The sequence below is a fragment of the Polypterus senegalus genome, chromosome 9 (genome assembly GCF_016835505.1).
Source record: "Polypterus senegalus isolate Bchr_013 chromosome 9, ASM1683550v1, whole genome shotgun sequence".
In the NCBI taxonomy this organism is placed as follows: Eukaryota; Metazoa; Chordata; class Cladistia; order Polypteriformes; family Polypteridae; genus Polypterus; species Polypterus senegalus.
Window position 1 is genome coordinate 8905711 of NC_053162.1, and position 25343 is coordinate 8931053.

A 25343-nucleotide genomic window follows, 5' to 3' on the forward strand; every position below is an offset into this window, starting at 1 on the left:
TGTTTGTATTGATTACGTGTTGACCTATTAAGGGTCGGTTCTCATTTTCTTTGTTGATTGTCTGTATTTGTTGTCAGCTGTAAGTATTCGTTGTTCATTGTATTTGTTGTCAGTTGTCTGTATCAGAGGCCAGTTTTTGTATTCGTTGTCGGTTGTTTCTATTCACTGTCTGTTGTCGTTTGTCATATTTATTATCGGTTGTCTGTATTTGTTGTCATTCATTGGTGGTGATTTCTATTCATTGTGTGTTATCGTATTCTTTGTCGGCTGTTTGCTTTCATTGTCTCTGCTCATATTCAATGTCAGTTGTTGTGTTAATTGTCGACTGTTATATTCGCTGTCGGTTACCCATTCATTGCTGTTTGTTCATTTTCTTTTCTGTTTTTGTATTCGTTGTCGGTTGTTTCTATTCACTGTCTGTTGTCGTTAGTCATATTTATTATCGATTGTCTGTATTTGTTGTCATTCATTGATGGTGATTTCTATTCATTGTGTGTTATCGTATTCTTTGTCGGTTGTTTGCTTTCATTGTCTCTGCTCATATTCAATGTCAGTTGTTGTGTTAATTGTCGACTGTTATATTCGCTGTCGGTTACCCATTCATTGCTGTTTGTTCATTTTCTTTTCTGTTTTTGTATTCGTTGTCGGTTGTTTCTATTCACTGTCTGTTGTCATTTGTCATATTTATTATCGATTGTCTGTATTTGTTGTCATTCATTGATGGTGATTTCTATTCATTTTGTGTTATCGTATTCTTTGTCGGCTGTTTGCTTTCATTGTCTCTGCTCATATTCAATGTCAGTTGTTGTATTAATCGTCGACTGTAATATTCGCTGTCGGTTACCCATTCATTGCTGTTTGTTAATTTTCTTTTCTGTTTTTGTATTCATTGTCGGTTGTTTCTATTCACTGTCTGTTGTCGTTTGTCATATTTATTATCGGTTGTCTATATTCATCATTCATTGGTGGTGATTTCTATTCATTGTGTGTTATCGTATTCATTGTCGGTTGTTTGCTTTCATTGTCTCTGCTCATATTCAATGTCAGTTGTTGTGTTAATTGTCGACTGTTATATTCGCTGTCGGTTACCCATTCATTGCTGTTTGTTCATTTTCTTTTCTGTTTTTGTATTCGTTGTCGGTTGTTTCTATTCACTGTCTGTTGTCATTTGTCATATTTATTATCGGTTGTCTGTATTTGTTGTCATTCATTGATGGTGATTTCTATTCATTGTGTGTTATCGTATTCTTTGTCGGCTGTTTGCTTTCATTGTCTCTGCTCATATTCAATGTCAGTTGTTGTATTAATTGTCCATCTATCCATTCATTATCCTACCCGCTATATCCTAACTACAGGGTCATGAGGGTCTGCTGGAGCCAATCCCAGCCAACACAGGGTGCAAGGCAGGACACAAACCCCAGGCAGGGCGCCAGTCCACTGTAGTGTATTAATTGTCAACTGTTACATTCAGTGTCGGTTACCCATTCATTGTTGTTTGTTCATTTTCTTTTCTGTTTTTATATTCATCGTCAGCTGTCTTTATTTCTTTTGTGTTTTGAGGGGACTGGGTGGTCTCATTGTCTGGAATCCCTACAGATTAAATTTTCCAGCCGTCTGGAGTTTTTTTTTTGTTTTTTCTGTCCACCCTGGCCATTGGACCTTACTCTTATTCTATGTTAATTAATGTTGACTTATTTTATTTTCTTACTGTGTCTTTTATTTTTCTATTCTTCATTATGTAAAGCACATTGAGCTACTGTTTGTATGAAAATGTGCTATAGAAATAAATGTTGTTGTTTGTATTCTACTGCTGTCAGTAGACAGGCTCACTATACTGTTCATACGTGGCAGTGAACATGCATTTTTTGCTTATTCCCTGATCACTTAGTTCTGGCTTATCCACTGGATAAATAGACAAATGGTGGTGGCCACTGGGAAACCCAATATGTAAAAGATCAGGAAGACTCTAAGAGGCCAGTCTTCACAGATCAAGCCCTGCTGTGGAAGGGGGATTTGCTTAAAAATGTTCCACATTTGTTCTTCCATTGTTTATCCTTGTTGTACATTTCACATGTCCCCTTAACACTCTTCTTCTTCTTCTTCTTCTTTTCAGAATTTCACTAACTTGTTTGGTCAGCCTTTGGTGTGTCTGCTTTCACCGACTGCTTATCCTAAAAGCATGCAAGGTATTGTAATCAGCATTTAGACATTTCTGGCTCTCCGAGATTCCGAGTGTGTAAACCTGAGTACTGGGCTATGATGAGAAAGGCACAGGTTGAAATGTTAGAGATCCATCTTGATTAAACAGATACAGAGGGATCTTGCTAAGCATGGACTTGACTAATGATGCCAGATTTAGAAGTGGAAGTTTGTGTTTCCTACAGTAAGAAACCAAGAGGCTTGTCCCGAAAGCTTTGCAACACAATCCTCTTTCTTGCTAACAATTCCTTCTAGGATTGTCTGACCAATTTGCAGGATAACTAGATGGATTTGTTACCCTCATTTTATTCTCCATTATCTCCATCATTGCTTTGTACCAGACCCGGTGTGAATCTGAACAAACTGTCGTTTCTCTAACAAAATTTTACCCAAGGAGGCCGTGTTTAAGGAATCCAGAGAGGAGAAGATCTTAGGGAGGAAGATCTGGGCTGTAGAACGGATGAGCTAGAACAGTCCCTCTGAATATAATATGGTTGTCAGAACTGTGTATGGTGCAAGGTTATTACAGTTAACGAAAACTAAAATCAAAACTGAAACTATTATTAAAAAAAAAATTCTCGTAAACTGAAAAAAAAAAATTAACAAAACCGAAATGAAAAACTAAAACTAAACGAAACTATTAAAGTAGCTGGAAAGACTAACTGAAATAAAATAATAATTTACTAAAAATATTTTTAGTTTTGTTTTTGAATGAATATTCTTGCCGTTGTAACTTTTAACTCTAAAACAGAAAGTCATCCACCACGAGCTGCCCGCACATATTCATCCAGCAAATGGCGGCTGACGACGGAGGGCGGGTGTTCACACAGAATTTGTGGTGACAGAGCGAGCTGACTACTGGCGCGTAAAGTGTGTGAAACAGAAAGCGAGTTGTGCTTGTTGTATTTCAAGATGTAATTGAAAAAGTTGAAATCGGAATGTGCTGGTCAACAAAACAGAAAAATCACGAGTAATGTTTCAGTTTATTTCTCAGGTGCCTGCTTTTTGTTGACAATAATTCACCTGCCACTTTGTAGACATTAAGAATAAAAAACCCTCAAACCTGAAAATTCACCTAAATTTCAATGGCTCATTGTCGGCAATAAAAGGAAAAGATAAAAAGCGGCAACACAAATGACATAGAAAATATTTTAAAAATTATAAAATTGTATACAGTGTGAACGCTGGCCCGGACACACACAGACGGACAACATATTTTCAACCCACACACCGTTTATTTACAATATATACAATGTTCTGTGCACTCACGAACCCCAGTGCCTTCAGCACTGATTCCCCCAAGTCCAGGCCACACAGTCCTGTGCCTCTTTTCTCCTGGCTGCCTCCAGTCCTTCCTCTCACTCCGTCCTCTTCCACCCGACTTCCGCTCCTGACTGAAGGGAGGCGGCCCCTTATATAATGCTCCCGGATGAGCCCCAGGTGTTCCCGGCATTCCCTCCTTAGCCACGCCCCAGCGTGGCGGAAGTGTCAGCTGTCCTCCTGGCAGCTCTCCGGGCACCACATAAAGTCTTCCCCCCAGCACTTCCTGGTGTGGCGGAAGTGCTGGGCTCCTGGGACAATTAGGCACTGGGGCGCCGCCTGGCGGTGGCCACGGGTCCCTACAGGGCTGGGCTTCAAAGCCCCCTACCTGAGGCCCCCTGCATAACCAGGACGGACGCCCCCTCTCGGTCTGGAGGAGGCCCATGCCCTCCTCTGGTCCTTCAAGGCGTCCCGGCCGGGCTCCAGCCCCGGCCAAGGACCACACGGGATAAACCGGCATCGGGGTGCCGCCTGGCGGTGGCCACGGGCCCCTACAGGGCTGGGCTTCCAAGCCCTCCACCCGTGGTCCCCAACAGAACCAGGACGGACGCCCCTTCGCGGTCTGGAGGAGGCAGAAGCCTTCCTCACGTCCTCCTGGGCGTCCCGGCCGGGGTCCACAACAGTTATTCATATTCAGTATCCGGCAAAACCAAATAGTAAACCATGTGGTGTACTAAGCATCTGCAAACATTAAACTCCTATGATATCCAACTCCATTAAGTGTACAGTTCTGTCTGATTGTGACACAAAACTACACTCCGTAGGCGCTCCATGCCATAATTCCTAAAACTAAAACTGAAACTAATAGATACAAAAATAAAACAGAAATGTCTTTGTGAAATAAAAACAAAATTAAAACTAAAAATACACGATGAAGAAAAACTAAAACTAAACTGAATTTCCAAGTAAGGTCAAGAAAATATATAGAAATCAAATCTAATATAAAAAGGCAAAACTATAATAACCTTGGTATGGTGGTGTGGGTTCTAAGGTCAAACTCCCCTGGAAAGTTTCTGAAACTTTTAGGAATTTGAATGTGCAGATCTGAGATTACAGTGTGACCGTGTAACATAACATCTACCAAACTCAAGATTTCCTTATCCCAAAAACATTGGCTATGACTTTCACTTTTAAAGAGGCAACCTTAAACAAGTGTTATCTAAGAGAGGTTGAATGATGCCATTACATTAACTGTGTTTTGGTGTCCGGTTCCAATAAGGCTAATGTCACGTCTGTACAGCAGGCATCTTAAATTAATGATTGCAGTTGCTGAATCCTGATGTGTCTGAAGGTATTGGCTGGGAGACTTAGGGGGTGTCCGATTACGCAATTTACTCAAGACTTTTCATCACTGTTCCTAATCCTGTATTTTACTGCAAAAGTGCCATGAGGCTGACGCATTTTTGGCATCTCATCAACAAGGAGTGCTGCACATCGGTAAACGCAAAATATCGAACACATATCTGGACTCACTCCAGAGGTCAGAGAGCTTCTCCCCTGTATGCACAATCCACAACACTCTTTCCTTGGAAATGGAAATAAAGATGAAAGAGAGAACAAGTGGTGTCAAAACTGGATCGGTGGATGACACGTTTTTTTTTTTTTTACAAACTATACATTTATTAACATTTTTAATAGGGTTGCTGGTTCTTTTTTTAATATTGAGAAAATAATTGAGGCCCAATTTTAAATAATGCACTGGCTTTAGGCTGGTGCAAGTGGCAACTTAATGACTACGACAAGCTTACTTAACATTTCGTTTGTTTTGATATCTACAATGACGTTTTGAATAGTCAGAATCCAGTGTTGATCTGTGAAATTCGACAAAAAGTTTTACACAGCGAATATGCTGTATTCGCCAGTGACCTTGTTGTATCCAGCAGGGGACGTTAGCTCCCTTGTTGAAATAAGTTCTTCTGTAATTGCAGCATGTTACATAACCCAAAACTATATAGATATAAGATTAAAAGCTGATACACCTCCCTTAGTGATATGGCGGTAAGAAATCACATAGGAGAAATAGCTTAGCTTTCTTTAATGACAGCTTACGCTGCATAACAGACAAAGGAAGACATGACAAGACCCCATTTCGGGAGTGGGGGCCCGATGTATAGAGTCTGCCATTTTCGTCGCTGCGTTGGAAGGATTTTCCAGATCAGATAACATTGTCTCCCATCTGTCCGTCGGCTTCAAAGGTGTGCCAGGCAATGTTCTAAGGCTTTATACTCTTTCTTCATGTGCAGGCCCCCACTTAGGTGAATAATACAATTCCAAACAAGGCAAAGAGGATACAATTTCATACTGACTGTGACAGACGAAAAATAGTGCACATTTTCCCAGCTGTTTTTATCTGTCTTGTCTTATGCTTTGCCTAGCAGTTCTTAAATGGTAAAGTCCTGTGCAAAATTTGGCTCTGTACATGTGAGTGGAAAAAGGCAGATTTATAATATATATTTGCACAGTGCACACTGACATATTAAACTTATACACTTATTACACTTCTTCGCTGAATATTTTCCTGAAAATTTGCTTAGTTGATTTTTTTTTCCTCAGAGCCCCATGATGCTTTGCAAGACCAATGTGACATAACAGAGCTATAGCAGCCATGCATTTGTACTGTAAGAACATTGTGGAGCTGCTTTGCGCATGCATGAGGTCACCACCTGGGGCCTCATGTATAAATGGTGCGTACGCACAGAAATGTTGCGTAAGAACTTTTCCACGTTCAAATCGCAATGTATAAAACCTACACTTGGCGTAAAGCCACTCACTTTTCCACTATACCGCATACCTTGTCGTACACAAGTTCTCCACTCGGTTTTGCAAACTGGCGGCACCCAGCGTCAAAGCAATGGTACTGTTCCTGTGTGGTTACTCCTTATTTTCCTGACGCGGCTTTATAAATACACTGAAACTAACCGCATATTGTTTATTAGTGTAACGCATCTGATTGTAATTAACTCGTAACAATATAATGGTCCAGGGAACAGCCATAGTATTCCAAATACCATAACTGCTTTAGCGTTGTTACTCTCACTTCTCCTTCTTCTTCTTCTTCTTCTTCTTTCAGCTGCTCCCGTTAGGAGTTGCCACAGCGGATCATCTTTTTCCATATTACTCTCACTGCACCACTCGGAGTATTTATATCACTGTATCTGAGTGTGAATCACAGCAGCAGCTGATCGGAAAGAGAATTATCGGTATACAGCTTTAAGGACACGCTGTCTCAGCCACTGCAAAACGTTTTAAAGCCTTTCCTGTACGGACCTCGCGGTTCAGAAACAGTTTAATCCCAAGAACTTTAAATGCACTCAATCAAGTGCTCCTTGTAGAACTGTTTGTACTTATAAGTACAATCACCTCACTGTAAACTTGCACTACAGTTATAATATCGCACAACCTGAGCCTCTTTATAAAGCGCGCATTTACATATGATGACGATATCATTTTTAAGGTGAAATGCAGCAAAATATGTTTGTTAAATTATACACATAAAACTTTAACTTCATTTAAATAATCTATATTCTTCACTGGGAGTGTCGTGAAGGATAGAATAATTAAACATGTACTACGAAGATATTTCAATGTTCCTTAAACGTTTTGAAGAATCGGCGCTAAGCTTACAGATGGCTTAATTTCTATTACAGAGCTGATTGTGTGCCGATCGGTTACTTGGGGAAAGAAAAGCAAGGACTGCAGTAGCGGCTACGCCAATATATATTGAATATAAAACAGAAAGAGAAAATAACAACACAGCAAAAAACGCAGCGACAAATTTCGGCAAAAGTTAAATGCTTGTGTCATGAGCACGAGGCAGCTATTTAGTGTCCGCGACGGACGTGGCCATCCACCGTGCATAAGCTACTTTACTGACATTGGCGGGCGAAGGAGCCACCGATTCTTTCTCTGCCCAGTGCCACCACAAGCCTAGAGCCCCTGAATACTGCTGCAATAAATTATTTCATCGAAGTGAAACACATGTTTAATAACGTGCTTTAACTCCTATCATCATGAAAATGATATCACGTATACATCTCAGTATTTTAGTTATTCAGAGAGCTGTAATATCACAAATGTAATGGACTCTGTGTCCAGTTGGAGGAAGAGAGCCGGTTTAAGAAGCAAGTAGTGATTCACACACAGAGCACATAGAAGATCAAATACAAAACAAAGCATTTAACGTGCTACTTTAATTACGATGTGATTTGAGAAACTGGTTAATTAAACGATTTTAAGGTGATGTTTATGATGTTCTACTTTAATGACAAAATAAACTACGTGATTAAAGTGGAAATGTCGAGATTGAAGTTGACATTTCGTGCTTTTTCCCCACTGTGTGCCTTTTTTTCTCTGTACCCTAATAAGATATCATATGACACTCAGAAAGTGGGCTACAACTCGCCTTTTCACGGCGACTTTGATATGTGACTTCTTTTTTATTTCCGGCACTGTGCGATTTTGTGAATGTGAGCTTTCAAGTTTCTCCAACACGCTATGTCACTCGATCAACTTCCTTTTGTTGATTATACCACGGTTTATTTGAACAAATTGTATGTTTTTCCTTTGCCTCCACTTGGTATTCGCTGAAATTCTTATATTTTCCCCCATGCTTTTCCCATTGTCTTTTCACAGAAGGCTGAGTTTAAGGGCGATTTATATTCATTTGCATATTCAAAGAGGCGTAATTCTGGTAGGAGTTGGGGCGTTACATAAAGCGCGTGCACGAGTGTTATTTTTCACACTGATCGGGATTTATGTAGCGGAAGAACGTGTAAGTTGTAGTACGCACAGATTACAGCATCTGGATTTTTCTGTGCGTAAGCACATTTCGGCTTTTGGGCTTACGCCATATTATAGTGTGAATTTCACCCTGCATTTGCTTAAATTAAAAAAAAAAAAAAAACAACTTGCAGTATTTTTATTTGCAGGCTACAATAGCTGACCATAGTGAGAATATTATAAATATTGCCTCTGGACATGTAACACTATGCTCCCTATGCTTGCCACCTGGCTAATTCGCATGCATAATTAGCCATGTGCCCAGCTACCTTCTCAAAAAAGCCTTAAAGTACCACACCTCCTCCTTAAGAAGGAAAACGCATGTGACCCTATGAAATAATAATAATGAAAGATCTATTACTGTTTCCACCATGAAGAAGTAAAACTTGTAAAGATTAGAAACAAAAAAGACATTCAAGTGACACCCGGTGCTGGGACTGTAAACCTGAGTGCTTTCGAGACCCAGTCCATGACGACCATCTAATCAGGTGTGGGGACACCCTTGGAGAATCTCCACCGATAATCATAGTAGAGCAGTGTTGATTGCTTAAATTGCTTGTGGTGATCTATAGCGATCCTAATTGTGAACAACTCATCTCTCTATTATTATAAAAAAATCTTGGGAGGGAGATGAGGAAGACAAGACGTGATTCTCTCGGAAGACACTTCGACGTCCTGCGAGACAAAAGTACAGCTGCTGTACAGGCTTTTAAATGATCAACGCGTGATCAGAACCCCCCAATGCTTCACAGCGCAAGCAGAAGAGACACGAATTGGCAAAAGGACATCTGCTGTACAGGCTTTTAAAAGATTGACACGCAGCATGAAAACAAGAAAACGCAGCTCACAAGCAGCAGCAGAAAGACAGCAGATGATCCGACCGCATCTCCTTAGCGTGAGTTCAGCTCCCCCTTCACAAAGCGAGCAGAGTAATACGACCCGTGAGAAAGAAACTTAACCACGCCCGGGACTGGAAATAAAGGACAGAGTAAATGACAAAGTAGAACATCGTAAAGAATTCAAAAATGTTGGTGCAGTACACATGCACAGCAGGTTAGAAATAATAGAAAAAGGATAGGAAAGATCGCATTAGCGCAAACAAGCGGAAATTATTACTCGGTGAAATAACAGAACACTGAGTAGAGATCGAATATATTGTTCGGATTTAAAGTTTAAGTCGGAGACTTATAGATCATCTAATTCGTGTTGCTGGCGAGAACTATTAGATTCCAAAAACGTGGGTGCAGTATGAAGTCCCGTGAGAACAGAGACTTTTAACATGAGATTCTTTTAAGTCACGCCCTACTTACAACTGTTTTCAAACTAGATCACGGTCATCTAACCTCAGTCGTGTGAATGCTTTTGTCAGGCTCACTTCCTGCGCTATCAGCTCTTTTATCAGGACAATAATTTTATACGTTCAAGATGACACATCAACGACAAAGCGAAAAAGAAAAAGCATGAACAAACATTTGAAAAAGTCTTTCTATTTATTAGAGAGAAAGAAACAATATTAACTCACAGGCAGTTATACGTTGCGTTGTCATGATGTAAATCCAAACACGGAATCGAAATTCAATGCGATCTTGAAGAAAAATTAATTCCAAATATTGTTTTTACAAAAGTTTAAGTAAAAGTGAAAATAATGCATATGTAACAATCCCCATGAAAATAACAATCTCTTTAAATTGTATATCCAGGAAACCAAACCCGGGGGTGGGAGAGCGAAGTGAGCAGGGGGTGGAGCCCCCTAGTAGTTTAAAAAGCTATGCTTTAAACAATGGAGGAGTGTGTCTCTATGGAGGAATATTTCGGACAAAATGAAATAAATAAATAAATGCGTAAATAAATAAAAGTACTGTGAAATGTGAGCATAAATAAATAAATGTCATGAAATGAGAGCCTTAATAAATAAATATGTCATGAAATTAGAGCATAAATAAATAAATGTGTCACGAAATATGTTTTTCGTTGCTTATTTATTTATTTCATTTTGTCCGTAACATTCCTGCAAACCGTCATGAAATACGGCTTGAAATAAAACTGTCACTTTCACTCGTCAAAGTTGAGAGGGTGGGCTCTAACACGCCCTCTAGTTACTGATTGGTGAATCGATAGCACAAGAATTAATTAGAAAAATGCTTACTACTGCCGATGAAATGGATTCTGCCGAAGATATTACGTATTTCAGAGAGAGAACTGAAGATTTATCGGAAGAAATTACAATGTTGGCGGCCCTTTTAGACTCCGATATAGATGAAACTGTTTTTGAAATTATCGAAGAACAGGTGGAATGGACTCTACTGCACTCCAGTTCAGGTGACGCAGTTCCCTGCTCTGGCCGTCCAACCTTTGACATTCCAGCTGAGTCAATAGAACACCTTCTGTTATGCGGTTTAAAAGTACAACAGATTGCAGATCTATATGGTGTATCGGAGAAGACGATCACAAGGCGAATGAGCCAGTTTGATATATTGTAAGCTGCAACGGCTGTATTAGTTTAGGTACTTTGACATGGAATGCCCAAATCAGCTCCAACTAATATTTTGAACTGAACAACTTTACCACTGATCAGAGCTGTACAGTTGTTTGAAAAAGTAGCTGCGAATATGCACCTGACTTTATACTCGTAAAACAAGGGTCAAATACTCTTCTAAAAGGGCCGCCAACATTGTAATTTCTTCTGATAAATCTTCAATTCTCTCTGAAATACGTAATATCTTCGGCAGAATCCATTTCATCGGCAGTAATAAGCATTTTTCTAATTAATTCTTGTGCTATCGATTCACCAATCAGTAACTAGAGGGCGTGTTAGAGCCCACCCTCTCAACTTTGACGAGTGAAAGTGACAGTTTTATTTCAAGCCGTATTTCATGACGGTTTGCAGGAATGTTACGGACAAAATGAAATAAATAAATAAGCAACGAAAAACATATTTCATGACATATTTATTTATTAAGGCTCTCATTTCATGATACATTTATTTATTTATGCTCACATTTCACAGTACTTTTATTTATTTACGCATTCATTTATTTATTTCATTTTGTCCGAAATATTCCTCCATATGTCTCATGCCGCTGCTTGTCAAATGACTAATGTGTGCTGTAAGATTGGAACTCTATCAGCACAAGCTTATACATATTTTTTTTGTCTTATTGCTAGTTTGTGGTTATTTGTTGTATTTTCTTTGTGGTTATCATTCTGTTTCTGTCTTTTGTTGTTTGAGACTCGATGGCGCAGTGGTTAGCTCTGCTGCATTACAGCTCAGGTCACATTTTTGGCCACAATATTAAGTCCAACATAGTTGGCAGGCACTTCCCTAGCCCTCAGGGACACTTAAAACTCCATTATAAGCCACTAAATGCTAGTTCAGTTCCTTCTTCCCCATTGACATCAGTGCATTATCGTGGAGATCAGCAAAGTTTGCGAACATTTCCATGATTGCGTTGACCTCCATAAGATTTGCTTATCACTAGTCAGAATTAACTCAGATTAAACTTGTGTTTTCTTACAGGTGGTGTTTGTGTCTGAGTTTAGTGCAACCCACCTCCCCCTGCGTATATTTAACGTGATGGTCTGAGCAAGAGGAGTTGGGGGATGTTACATGAATCAAGTGCGATCATCCATGCCTTTCCTTCTTGGTGAATCAGACTGAGGGCCGGGGAGGTTGTCTAGGGTCTGTCAGCCATGGTCTACATTAGGAAACACTAAATGAGAGTTCTCGGTAATTCCTCTTGTCCAGTGGAAAGTGACTGACTTCACCTCAATGGAACTTTCTAGTCAAAGTTTAAATTACAAATATCATTTCTGCATAATTAAAGAAATGCTGCACCTAAAAATGATATTTTTATATCTGCTACTAACCATTCATAGTTTTGTAGTGTTTGCTGAAAATAAATTTTAATCTCATGTTTTTATGGAGAACAGAGATGACCAGCAACCAGCAGCCATGCTACATGTACTTTATAAGAGGTCATCCTCCTGAAGCTAAGCATGTTCAGATCCAGCCAGTACTTGGATGGGAGACCATCTAGGAAAAGCTTAGGTTGCTGCTGGAAGAGGTGTTGGTGAGGCCAGTAGGGTGCGCTCACCCTTTGGTCTTAATGTGCTTCCTAATGCCCCAGTGTGGACACTGTGCTGTAAAAATGGGGCTGTCCTTCAGATGAAACGTAAAACCGAGGTCCTGACTCTCTGTGGTCATAAAAGATCCCTGGGCATCCTTCATAAAGGGCAGGGTGTATCCCGACATCCTGGCTAAATTGCCCACCACGGTCTAGTGGTTCTGGCCCCCTAATCATTCCTTGTATATAATTGGCTGTCTATCTCTCACCGCCTAATAGCTAATGTTGGGTGAATGTACTGGTGCAACAATGGCTGCCTTAGCACCATCCTAGTGGATGCTACACATTAGAACTAGCTGTCCCCCGCGGCTCTGCCCATGTAGTAGTGAAACTAGACAAACTTTAGAAATCAATAAAAAAAAATATAAAAATGTAATTCTGGCCAACGGAAGGTAGGTACGCTCCAGCGTCAGACTTTGGAACTGTATCTGATCTTGTTCAGTGCTGACGGGAGAGCATCTCCCGCTTGAGGAGAAAAACAGGTGGCCGTGATATCTCTGCCAATCAGCAGCTACCCTCTAAAACACACATAGCTCTGATCTCACTCTCAAAAATGTCAAACGTTATTCCTTAACAATCTGTAGATGATAATGTCTGCTGAACAAACAGGTGTCACTAGCTAAGAGGAGGCAAGGTGAGCTCCAACATGTGGCGAGACGTAGACCCGCTTGAATGGAGGCTGGCGCCTGAGTGAGGAGGGCCTCATCCGGCTCTCCATTACTGAGGTCCCGCCTCCCCCTCTCCTCAGCCCACAGCCTTTCTCTTGGATTTGTAAATAAATCGCCGACGCAAGCAAACTATGATACTTAGCGCAATGAGAATGGAACCTGGAATGTTCAAGAAAATTATAGAAAAAAACCCAATCTAAATCCATTAAGTAGTTCTCTCGTGGACAGACATACATACAGATTGACATTGGATTTTATATATACTGTACTTAGGGGGGCTTTGCACCCTGCTCGCTTTGCTCGCCAACCCCCATGCCTGCGCTATGCGCTTGCCTCTTTGCAGTTCTGTCGCTCGCGTATGGGGATGCAGTTGTACAATTTAAACAGATTTTTATTTTCATGGGAATTGTTACATGTGCATAACACAACAACAGCAACATTTATTTATATAGCACATTTTCATACAAAAATGTAACTCAAAGTGCTTTACATAATGAAGAATAGAAAAATAAAAGACACAGTAAAAAATTAAAATAAGTTAACATGAAATTGAACTATTTTACATTACAGTGAGTAATTAACCATAGTAAAACATAATAATTTGAAAGTAAATTATGTTTCATGTTGCGTTAGAGTTATTCGTTGATAATATGATTTTGTTCTGTTTGGCTTTGAAATTAACACACATATACGTTTAAAACTTACACTTTTACTGTAAAACTTCAGTTAAAACAATTTTTTGAATTAAATTTTCATGAATATCGCATTGAATTTTGATTCTGTGTTTAGACTTTCATTGTGACAACGCAATGTATAACTGCCCGTGATTGAATTTCGTTTCTTTCTCTCTATTAAATAAAATTACTTTTATGAATGTTTGGCTCTGAGATTTATTAATTAAACGGGAAACTGTCAACGTTTTAATACGAATGGCATATCAAGATCTCCTTTGTTGTCTAATGTTATCCCCTGAAGATGGACTACATTACCTTTCTTGGATACGTCCTTCTTTGTACAGTAATTTGTGCGGTGGAAGACCGAACGGTGTTAACGGTTGTAGTCATTCTTCGGGATATGGTAAGTTGATGTTTTCATCTTCCGCATGATCACCACCAACTGTCGCAGCATAGTTGACATTTTTGGTGTTAATTCGTTTAACTTCATCGTTTCTTCGTTGTTCGTGTACTCATTTTTTCTGTTGATAACCCATCATGATGAAATTCTTCAATAAGATTTGGACATAATACGTATTCTTTAAATGGGAACTTAAAGTGAAGAAATCGTTAAAATTTGTAAGAGCTTGAGAGAGCAGAAAATGTGTCTGTCAAAAGCATTTACACGAATGAGATGTGTGATTACTATGTGCGTGGTTGAGAGGAAGGCGTGACTTGAAAAAATCTCATGGCCAAGGTCTCAACACGCAGGACTTGAAAAAAATCTTCCAAAAAGTCTTGTCTCGTCACATATTATAAATATATATACAGTGATCCCTCGCTATATCGCTCTTCGACTTTCGCGGCTTCACTCCATCGCGGATTTTAAATATAAGCATATCTAAATATATATCACAGATTTTTCGCTGGTTCGCGGATTTCTGCGGACAATGGGTCTTTTAATTTATTGTACATGCTTCCACAGTTTGTTTGCTCGGTTGATTTCATACAAGGGACGCTATTGGCGAATGGCTGAGAAGCTACCCAATCAGAGCATGTATTACATATTAGATAAAACTCCTCAATGATATACGATATGCTTCCCACGTGGTGCTTCGCACACTTCAAAGCTCTAACAGCACGTATTGATTTTTGATTGTTTGCTTTTCTCTGTCTCTCTCACTCTCTCTGACGTTCTCTGCGCCTGACGGAGGGGGTGTGAGCAGAGGGGCTGTTTGCACAGTGGCTGTTTGCTTAGAAGATACGGACGCGCCAGTGTGGGAGAGTTTCTAAGGGCTTAAAATATATAAAAATAACCATACAAACATATGGTTTCTACTTCGCGGGTTTTCACCTATCGCAGGGGGGTTCTGGAAAGCAACCCCCGTGATCGAGGAGGGATTACTGTATCTTATTTTCATTGTCCAAATTCCTGATACAGTAGGCCTGAATGGAGACCCAGATTGAACCACAGCAAATCGTATCATAATTTCAGTGAAAAAAAAATCTCAAAATACTTGTGTCACATAATCCAAGTATCCTGTTAAATTAAATCAAACTTTGTTGTAAAGACCCACGTCATTTGTCAGGAATCCTGCCCAGTATCTTGTTTATCATCTACCTTGGCACTGAATGTACTGTAGTATCAGCATTGCAGAGTGTTGTCGGAGGCTATACCCACACTACTGTGTTTTCTTTTAAAAACTCGGATATTAGTCTCCATTTTCACTTTGACGTTTTTAACCACTGAAAAAAGAGACATCTGCAAATGCTCTAAAGAGCCATGTATTTCTGAAAACGCTGGCTCAGTGTTGCAGTGGGGATGGGTAAAAAAAAAAAGAGAGAGCTTTGAAAACACAGATTGTAAATGTACTCTTATTGGTCTATGCTAATTTCATGGCCCTTCACTGATTGGATCCATCCTGCCTATTACATTTTATACCCCTTATACTTGTTGTGGTTGCGAGGACATTAAGATTCACACAGACCAAAAATGGCGATTTGTTTATTTTATTGTGGGGACCCCAGGAACACACCAGCCTTGACTTGGCACACACACACACTCACACACAGAGACACTGATAAGCGGTTAAATGACTCGATCAATAATAAAGTATATATTAATCAAATAACAAAAAAAAACAATATTAAACAAAAAACGTTTACGCACATGCTCTCCCCAGTTCTCCAATGGCAATAATTGTTACGTGCACTACATACATGAAACCAAACAAAACAACAAACACTACTCGGTAAACAATTAACGCTAACAGTAAAGTCTAACCAGTCCAGTACAGCAGGTGCAGATAATGATGGAGTGTGAAATGAAAACCCCTGTGAACAGCCCTCTGAATGAAGTGTAAAGTTTTGCCCTACCAGGTTCCCATTAGGGTGGCATGGTGGCGCAGTGGCTCGCTTCCCGGGTCCTCCCTGCGTGGAGTTTGCATGTTCTTCCCGTGTCTGCGTGGGTTTCCTCCCACAGTCCAAAGACATGCAGGTTAGGTGGACTGGCAATTCTAAATTGGCCCTTAGTGTGTGCTTGGTGTATTTGTGTGTGTCCTGCAGTGGGTTGGCACCCTGCCCGGGATTGGTACCTGCCTTGTGCCCTGGGTTGGCTGGGATTGGCTACAGCAGACCCCCGTGACCCTGCATTCAGATTAAGCGGGTTGGAAAATGGATGGATGGAAGGTTCCCATTATAACGGGAAGATTTTGTGTGACTGGAAGTGCAAACCCTGACGAAGACGTATCCAATGAAGACAAAATCACATGGACAAGCAGGCACAGGACAGCTCATACATCCAGATAGAAACTGGAATACAGACAGTTAATCACAGTCCCCTTGGCATCTTTCTGGCTTCTTCTTAAAGAAACCTCTTCATTTTCCTACTTCCCAACAACCCTTGCACCTTCTGAATCTGCCTAATGGCCAAATACAGTCAGGGTTGCTGGGAGTTGTAGGCAATTTAAGTAGTTCTGCTATGTATCATCGTATTTGCCATTGCTTTTCTCAGTGTGTAAACTGAGAACTGCTGCAAATCAACGTCTAGCATGGTAGACGTTTCCTCTTTCTGTTTCTGCCAATGCACACATGCCCAGTGTAGGTGAAGAGCTACATCCTGTATACATTTTCAGTCATTTTAGTGTAGGTGGAGATAATTTCATGAACAATATGAAAATACAAGTGTGGATGTAGATCATTTTCAATTAAAAACACAATTTTTAAATGAAAATGTAGTAGTGTGGATGTAGCCTGAGAGTGAAGTGTTACAATTCAATAAAAAGGAATCATTTGCAGAGTATGCCTCATATTTGTGGACATCCATGAAGCTTCAACAAGATGAAGATCAATATACCTGGGTAGTTTCACAATCTGAGACACCCCACCGCAGTTGTGGAGCGTGTGTGCCAGGGCAGCCAATGAGCAGGTGGGTCTACAACTAAAAACTTGATCTTGCTTCAGTGTTGCGCATGAGACGATTTTCTGGAAGTAGTTTATTTAAAAATTAGTTTGCAAAAATACATATCTTTGGGGTGCTGGGAGCATACGCCAAGTTCATCATTTGACTTGTCACAATTACGTAATTCCAGCATCATTTTGACTCATCAGAATGGAATGGAATGACTGGTTCAAATAATGCATTAAATGTCTGGTAACCAGTAGAAATGGCACCTTCTGTGTGGATGTGGTGAATTCTCTCATATGTGTGCCTCGTCTTTGAGGTGTAATGCCTCCTGCCTCTTTGTTTTGCTCATTTTGCAGATCAGTCCCAACGAGGAAGCCTCTTCACGCTTTTTCTATACAACCCCCTGATGGCCTTCCTTCACACATGTGGTTTGTCCAGTATGCGTAGGGGATTGTGGGACAAATGTCAGGATTATCTGCGAAAGGTCTACCGGGATGTGGGTCAGCTGATCACACGCGCTCGCTCTATAGGTAAGGTTGATTATTTCTGGTCACCTTTTTTTGGTCTGCATTGTAAAGGTCTGGTGTTGTACAATATGTCATCTTGTTGAAAGAGTGGAGTGTGTAGCATGTACTGATTCCACACAAATGTTTGTGTTAGTCCCTTCTCGTGTGTGTGAATATATCTCCTTATATGTCACATCTTCTCCTCTGCAGGACTGATACTTATATTTTTAGTCACTTAGAGAACAGTTGAACCTGCTCACCGTTTGACTCAGGGTGCTGTAAGAAACAGAATACACACACATAAACATTTTCTAACAGTTGTGAGATGTCTGCCCTTAGCAAGTTTACCACCATATCTCTTGTTGAACTTATTTTGAAGTAACAGGCTCAATCCACTGGACTAATTCCTTTCATACTTTTAACCACTTAAGTCATGTCACCTCTTAATCTCAATTTGCTCGAAATGAAAAACTTCAGCTCCGTTAGTCTCTTCTCATACACCTCAGTCCTCTTCTCTTGACTCTCTCTAGCACTGCAATGCCTTTTTTATAATATGGAGACTAGAAACGCACACAGTACTCCAGGTGAGACCTTACTGTTGTGACATATACAGTGGAACCTCGGTTCACGACCATAATTCGTTCCAGAACTTTGGTCGTAAACCGAGTTGGTCGTGAACCGAAGCAGTTTCCCCATAGGATTGTATGTAAATACAATTAATCCGTTCCAGACCGTACAAACTGTATGTAAATATATGTAAAGATTAAGCACAAATATAGTTAATTACACCATAGAATGCACAGTGTAATAGTAAACTAATGTAAAAACATTGAATAACACTGACACAAAACACCCAGGCTCCCTGCTCAGCTACACAAGCAGGCTCGCTCGCTCGCGCTCTCTCCCTCTCTCTCTGTAGCACACACACCACCAAAGCCCCTCCCTCCCTCAGCTACAGGAGCAGCCTGGCTCTCTCTCTCTCTCTCTCTCTCTCTCTCTGTAGCGCGCACACACACCCACACACACCCACCCACCCTATCCCCCCATCCCTTCCCTGTCAGCTGCCCTCTCTCTCTCTGCGCTTGCTTGCTCGCGCTCTCTCCCTCTCTCTCTGTAGCACACACCACCAAAGCCCCTCCCTCCCTCCCTCAGCTACAGGAGCAGCCTGGCTCACTCTCTCTCTCTCTCTCTCTGTAGCGCGCGCACACACACACACCATATCCTCCCCCCCATCCTTTCCCTATCAGCTGCCCTCTCTCTCTCTGCGCTTGCTCGCTCGCCTCTCTAATCTCTCTGTAGCACGTGCTCGCGCAGCATTTTTTTTTTAAATGAGTTTTAAGCACAGCAGAAAAAAAACGAAGATTAGAACAAATCCGAAGTGCATGCAAAAACCAACTCACAAGCAACCAAAAAAGTAACATTGCAACAAATCACACGATGAAGTCCTCCATGTAAACAATTTTTTTAATGAGTTTTAAGCACAGGGAAAAAAACGAACATTTGAAAAAAACACTGCAACAAATCACAGCAGGATCTGAAAAACTAACTTTTGAAAAATCCGTAATACAAAAACTACTGTACAGTACAGTACAAACCACCAAGAAAACTAACCTTGCATGAGTCGAGTTCTGGCATGAAGTGTTTTCCTTCAGGTGTTTTCTCTCTTGTGATTTCTTGGGTTTCTGGTGCTTTTAGCTGTTTAGCTGGTGGGAGTGAAAGCCTCATGCAGCCATTCCAAAAACAAACTCCTTGTGACCCAATCCTTCGTGTTTGCGCCCCACATTACTGGCAGTCTGGCTTTGTTTACATTGTGCTGCTTGAAAGCACGAGGGTTCTCAGATTGGTAAATGAGTAAACTGGTAAACAGTTTTTCCACCTCTTGTAATTTCTTTCTTTACTTCGATTTCAATTTTCTTCTCACCGCTATTCACTTGCTTAGAAGCCAATGGAAGGAGAACAATGAACAGAGAGCTCTTGCAGCCACGCGGCTCGCTCGCTTTCTCTCTCTCTTTCTTTCTCTCTCAGGCTGCCTGTGCTGGGGGGATGGTGCGCTAGCACGTACAGTACAGCCTGCAAATAGGCAGGCAAACACGTGCAGCAATCTCCTCCTCCTCCTCCTCCTCCTCCTCCTCCTCCCCAGCAGGCACGTGCTCGTTCGCTCTTGCTCTCTCTCTCTCTCTCTCTCTCTCTCTCTCAGCTCAGCTCAGGCAGGCAAGGGAAACTGGCTTGTTCATACACCGAGTGTGTGGTTGTGAACCGAGGCAAAAGTTTGGCGAGCTTTTTGGTCGTGAACCGGGACGTTCGTGAACCGAGGTTCCACTGTATAGCATTACCTCACCTGACTCTTACTCTACACCTTGTGATTTATGACCTAACATCCTATTAGCTCTCTTGATCGCTTGGATGTAGCCAGTGAGGAGGACACTACGACACCAACAACAGCATTTATTTATGTAGCACGTTTTCGCTCAAAGTGTTTTACAAGATGAAGAAAGAAAAATATAAAAATAAGTGACAAAGCATAAAGTAAGGTCCGATGGCCAGGGAGGACAGAAAAGCAAAAAAAAACTCCAGAGGGCTAGGGAAAAAAAAACAAAATCTGCAGGGGTTCAGAGGCCACGAGACCACCCAGCTCCCACTGGGCATTCTAACATGAATGATGTAAATCAGTACAATTTTGTACATATAGATAGCACCCTAAATTCCCACTTCTTTTAGTCAGGTCACTAACCTCTCATGTGGGACCTTATCAAAAGCCCTGTAAATAATAGCATGAGCACCTTTCTGGTCGCCTGCTTTTGTTGCTTCTTCATAGAACTCCAACATACAGTATCAGGAAAACCCAAGCTCCTCCATCTAAACCCAGACTGAATGCTCACTAACGCACATGTGCTGCTCCATCTTTTCCTTAATGATTCCTTCCATTAATTTACCTGTGATGCATAATAAGCCTGCAGTTTGTTGGATTTGCAGAATTTACATTTTTATAAAATGGGATAATATTTGCTAACTTCCAGTCTTTCTCCAGTGTGGAGTGACTTTCAAAAAATAAGTACCAAGGGTTTATATCTGCAGCCACTAACCTCCTTAAATACTCAAGGATAAATACCGTATTTATGTGTGTACCACGCGCACATTTTTTCCCGAAAATTACCATTAGAAAATCAGGTGCGCGTCATACACGAGGAAATGTAATTAATTCTGTAATGTTTACTTCTTCTGCTTGGGCGGCTCTCTCTCTCTAAATGCTTCCTATACAATCACAACGCGCATCGTACATGGGGCAAAATGATTTTCGCAATTTTCTTTGTTAAAATTAGGGTGCAAGTCTTACACGAGGGCGAGTGGTACTCGAGTAAAAACGGTATTATCTGGTGTTGGTGATTTTTCAGAGTTGAGCCTTTTTAATCCATGCAGCACTTCTCCCTCTTCTTTTTCCAGATCACTATGTCTCCATATGTATTGTAAGATTTACCAGTTACAGTAATCCCTCCTCGATCGCGGGGGTTGTGTTCCAGACCCCCCCGCGATAGGTGAAAATCCGCGAAGTAGAAACCATATGTTTGTATGGTTATTTTTATATATTTTAAGCCCTTATAAACTCTCCCACACTGTTTATAAATATTCCCCGCAGAGTTATACAGCATAATCCCGTTGTATTCTCTTAGATATTAGGTAAGATTCACTGAAATTATGCATATAAACACACTGTTTATATACAGTAAAACCTAAATATTATTTTAAAGATATTGAGTGTCTCCGATATCACGTTACAGCCATTACGATAGACATGCCACCAGCAATAAATACGCATACAATGCAAGAAAAATAGTATACAGTGAATGTGTGTACAGTGACACTCGTACGTACATGTACTAAGTACTGTAAGTAGAAAATTAATTATGGTTACTCACCAACAATGACACGATGACTTGTCCGATAACAATGAGTTTTATTTTACTGCACAACAAAGGAGAGCGTTACAGCCCCTAAAGGAGCCACTTCAGGCCATTGTGTAGCACTGCCGTTGTTCTTCTTCAGTCCAAATCCCTAAAGCAGATTCCATCCAGACTACTGCCTTATTACATCCACTTACAACTCGTTTTGCACCCTGGTTAAAAGGACACTGCGGCCGTAGATCTTATATTCCTTTCCTACTTTTTAAATAAAAAGAATCGTAGCCTTCAACAAATCCAAAACGTTTACCTTTTCGCAATCGTTAACATCTTCCGTTTGCACTTGGGCACGGCCCCTGAAGCAGTAGCAGATCTTTTGGGAGCCATAATGAAGGGCTTGACTATGCACAAAGATAAACACAAAAGAGCACAACTCTTTACACAGCGAAACACGTTGATGCTGAATGAGCGAGACGAGACTTCCTGGTTAACACTGCATTCAGCAGGCAGGAACTTAACTGGGAGCTCTGATTGGTTAGCTTCTCAGTCATCTGCCAATAGCGTCCCTTGTATGAAATCAACTGGGCAAACCAACTGAGGAAGCATGTACAGGAAGTGAAAAGACACATTGTCCACAGAAACCGCGAAGCAGCGAAAAATCCGCGTTATATATTTAGTTATGCTTTCATATAAAATCCGTGATAGAGCGAAACCGCGAAAGTCAAAGCGCGATATAGCGAGGGATTACTGTATACTGTATTTAGTTTCACGCAAAGAGTTATGGGAATCTGGCACAAATGACCATGCCATGTAATTAGAGTAGAAACCACGACAACCTTCAAAATGTATGTGGATGAGGTAGTGGGCTGACTTGGCTATTAGCCAATCAAACGAGTGAGATGCACTGAATCATCTTCTCTTATGCTTATTTCATAGTGCCATGTCTGCCTGTCACACATAATGCCCTTCATGTCTGTTCATTATATTGCTTACATAGCACCAATTTTAACAATAATTGTTTATGTATGGTGCCATTTACAATCAATGTATATCTGTTATTAAATATGAATAGCAAAACGGACATAATGCAGATATGAATACATTTGATATAAATGGTATATAGGTAGACATGCAAAATGAATAAGGTTGACAAACATGTATGTTGTAACAAAGATGGATGAGACATAGAACCGAGGTCCTCACTCTCTGGGGTCATAGAAGATTGCTGAGCATCCTTCATAAAGAGTAGGGTGTATCCCAGTGTCCTGGCTAGACTGCCCACCATGGCCTAGTCATTCTGGCCCCCTAATCATCCTTTATCTCTAAATGGCCCTCTTTCATTCACCACTTCACCACCTAACATCTAGTGTGTGGCAAGTGCACTGGCGCAACAATGGCTGCCGTCTCATCATCCAGGTGGATGCTACACATTAGTGGTGGCTGAAGTGGCCCCCTACTCACTATGAAAAGCATTTTAAGTGGTAAGAAAAGCACTATATAAACTACGTTGCGCGTGTTAAAGTTGTCTGTGAAGGGCTCCCTGTTTAAACGCGGCTGCCAGTCGTGAACTGGGCCCTTCGTCGCACAGCATTATGATTTTTTATAAGGGAAACAAAATTACAAAAGAAAACCCTTGGACATTGATTCGATAGGAACGGCCTACTCAGAATCACTATCCGAATCGTAATTATGTGGTGGTGTAGGAGCATTTCTGCTTCTGTCCGTTCACAGTCCGTCTCGTTTTCACGACACTATCGTTTCCTCTCATGATGTCTTCTCAAACTTTCTCCAATCTCGCAGGTTGCTTTGTGGCAATCCAAAGAGTAAGGCAATATACAGTACAGGCTGGACACACCTCGTCATTCAATGTGTTTTCTTTATTTTCATGACCATTTACATTGGTAGATTCTCACTGAAGGCATCAAAACTCTGAATGAACACATCTGGAGTTATGTACTTAACAAAAAAAGGTGAAATAACTGAAAACATGTTTTATATTCTGGTTTCTTCAAAATAGCCACCCTTTGCTCTGATTACTGCTTTGCACACTCTTGGCATTCTCTCGATGAGCTTCAACAGGTAGTCACCTGAAATGGTTTTCACTTCACAGGTGTGCCTTATCAGAGTTATTTAGTGCAATTTCTTGCTTTATCAATGGAGTTGGGACCAGCAGTTGTGTTGTGTAGAAGTCAGGTTAGTTGGACGATCATTTATTTTTCAACAGGACAACGACCCCAAACACACCTCCAGAGCGTGTAAGGGCTATTTGACCAAGAAGGAGAGTGATGGAGTGCTGGAAATGGACATGAAAATAAAGAAAACACATTGGAGGAGGAGGTGTGTCCAAACTTTTGGCCTGTACTGTACACGGAGCAATGGTTATAAAAGGGGGACACATAGGTATCCAGGCTCTTTAAAGCATAAATTGGGATCACTTCACTGACATGTGAGCAAGCCACGGTACAACTGTGATACGCGCAGCATTCGCCGGCTACAACATAACAATAATAATTTCCGGAACGTGCTGTTACAGTGTCTTTCATTTTACCCACTGTCTTTCTTTCATTCATATGTTACGTAGGCACGTACCTTTTATCTTCGGCAATCTCTTTCTCTAACCAGGCCTCAGGAGCTAACCAGCGTAACACTGTCCAGCACCCCTTTCGTTATTCCGGCACATTGATAATATCCGTGAGTAACAACAATGTACTAAACTGGAAGGTGGTCTACGCATGTGTGGAATTCGCGGACAAACAAAGATCAAGATCTAAATGAAGATCTCTTTAGTTAATTTAAAGCACAACAATTTGTTTAGTTTGAATGTCTGTGTTTTGAGGTGTGACTGGCGTACTGCAGTCTTCAGTAGTATAAACCTGGAGGAGATTCTTAATGCAATGCCTGTGTTTTAGCTGTCTCTCTACTGCCATCTAGTGCTTCTTCTTTTAATTCATTGACAGACAAACAAAGATCAAGATCCAAATGAAGATTATATATAGAGATGATAGACCTGATTGTCACTTTTTAGATAGACATGAATGGTATTTTGATACAGGTAAACTTGACTAGTGTTGTATTAGAAGAATACCTAGATACAAATGGCGTTGTCTGTTTCTTAACCTTTTCTCTTTGTTTTATTTTAGACCAAGCCTTTCTTCAGTTCTTTGGAGATGAATTTCTTCGACTGCTGCTTATCCGGTTTGTGTTTTGTTCAGCGACACTTAGGCTCCACAAGATTTTTAGGGTAAATATTTTTTTGAAATTCATGGAAATGCAATTTTTGGTGTTTTTGAAGAAATTAACAGTAACTACGTAAGTCATTCCACCTGATGATAATGATTAAAATGGGTGTACGAAATTTGGTGAAGTTGGTTTTGTGGAACTCTCCTTTAAAATCCTTTCAGCATTGCTTACAAAACTATTTCTGCCCACACTAAAACAACTGAAAATGCATAGGATGCCGCTGTTCACCTAAGCAAACCCGGTGCATTGCTCTTTGTCTTGTTGAAGCATAATGGATATCCACAATTTTGAGATGATGATACTTTCACTCCATTTTCTTTAACTCGTAATTCCCAGTTATATATCTCTCAGGAAACGTCCACACTACTATGTTTTAATTTTTGAAAAAGAGCAATCTCCATCCACACTTGTGTTTTCACATTGTTTATGAAATTATTTCCATCCATATTAAAATGACCGAAAATGCATAAGATGTCACTGTTCACCTAAACCCCTGGTGAATTGATCTTCTTGTTGAAGTATCACCTGCTCTCAGCCTTATGATTTTTTCAC

General features: G+C 40.6%; 1 protein-coding gene across 1 annotated transcript in view; it reads left to right on the forward strand.

The window, feature by feature from the left end:
- scai (suppressor of cancer cell invasion) overlaps positions 1 to 25343 on the forward strand; it is a 395139-nt gene that overhangs the window by 362102 nt on the left and 7694 nt on the right. Inside the window, exons 16-18 of the mRNA XM_039762685.1 lie at positions 2114 to 2186; positions 17506 to 17679; positions 24692 to 24792. Of these exons, the coding sequence (XP_039618619.1) occupies positions 2114 to 2186; positions 17506 to 17679; positions 24692 to 24792 (348 nt within the window). The remainder of the gene's footprint in view (positions 1 to 2113; positions 2187 to 17505; positions 17680 to 24691; positions 24793 to 25343) is intronic.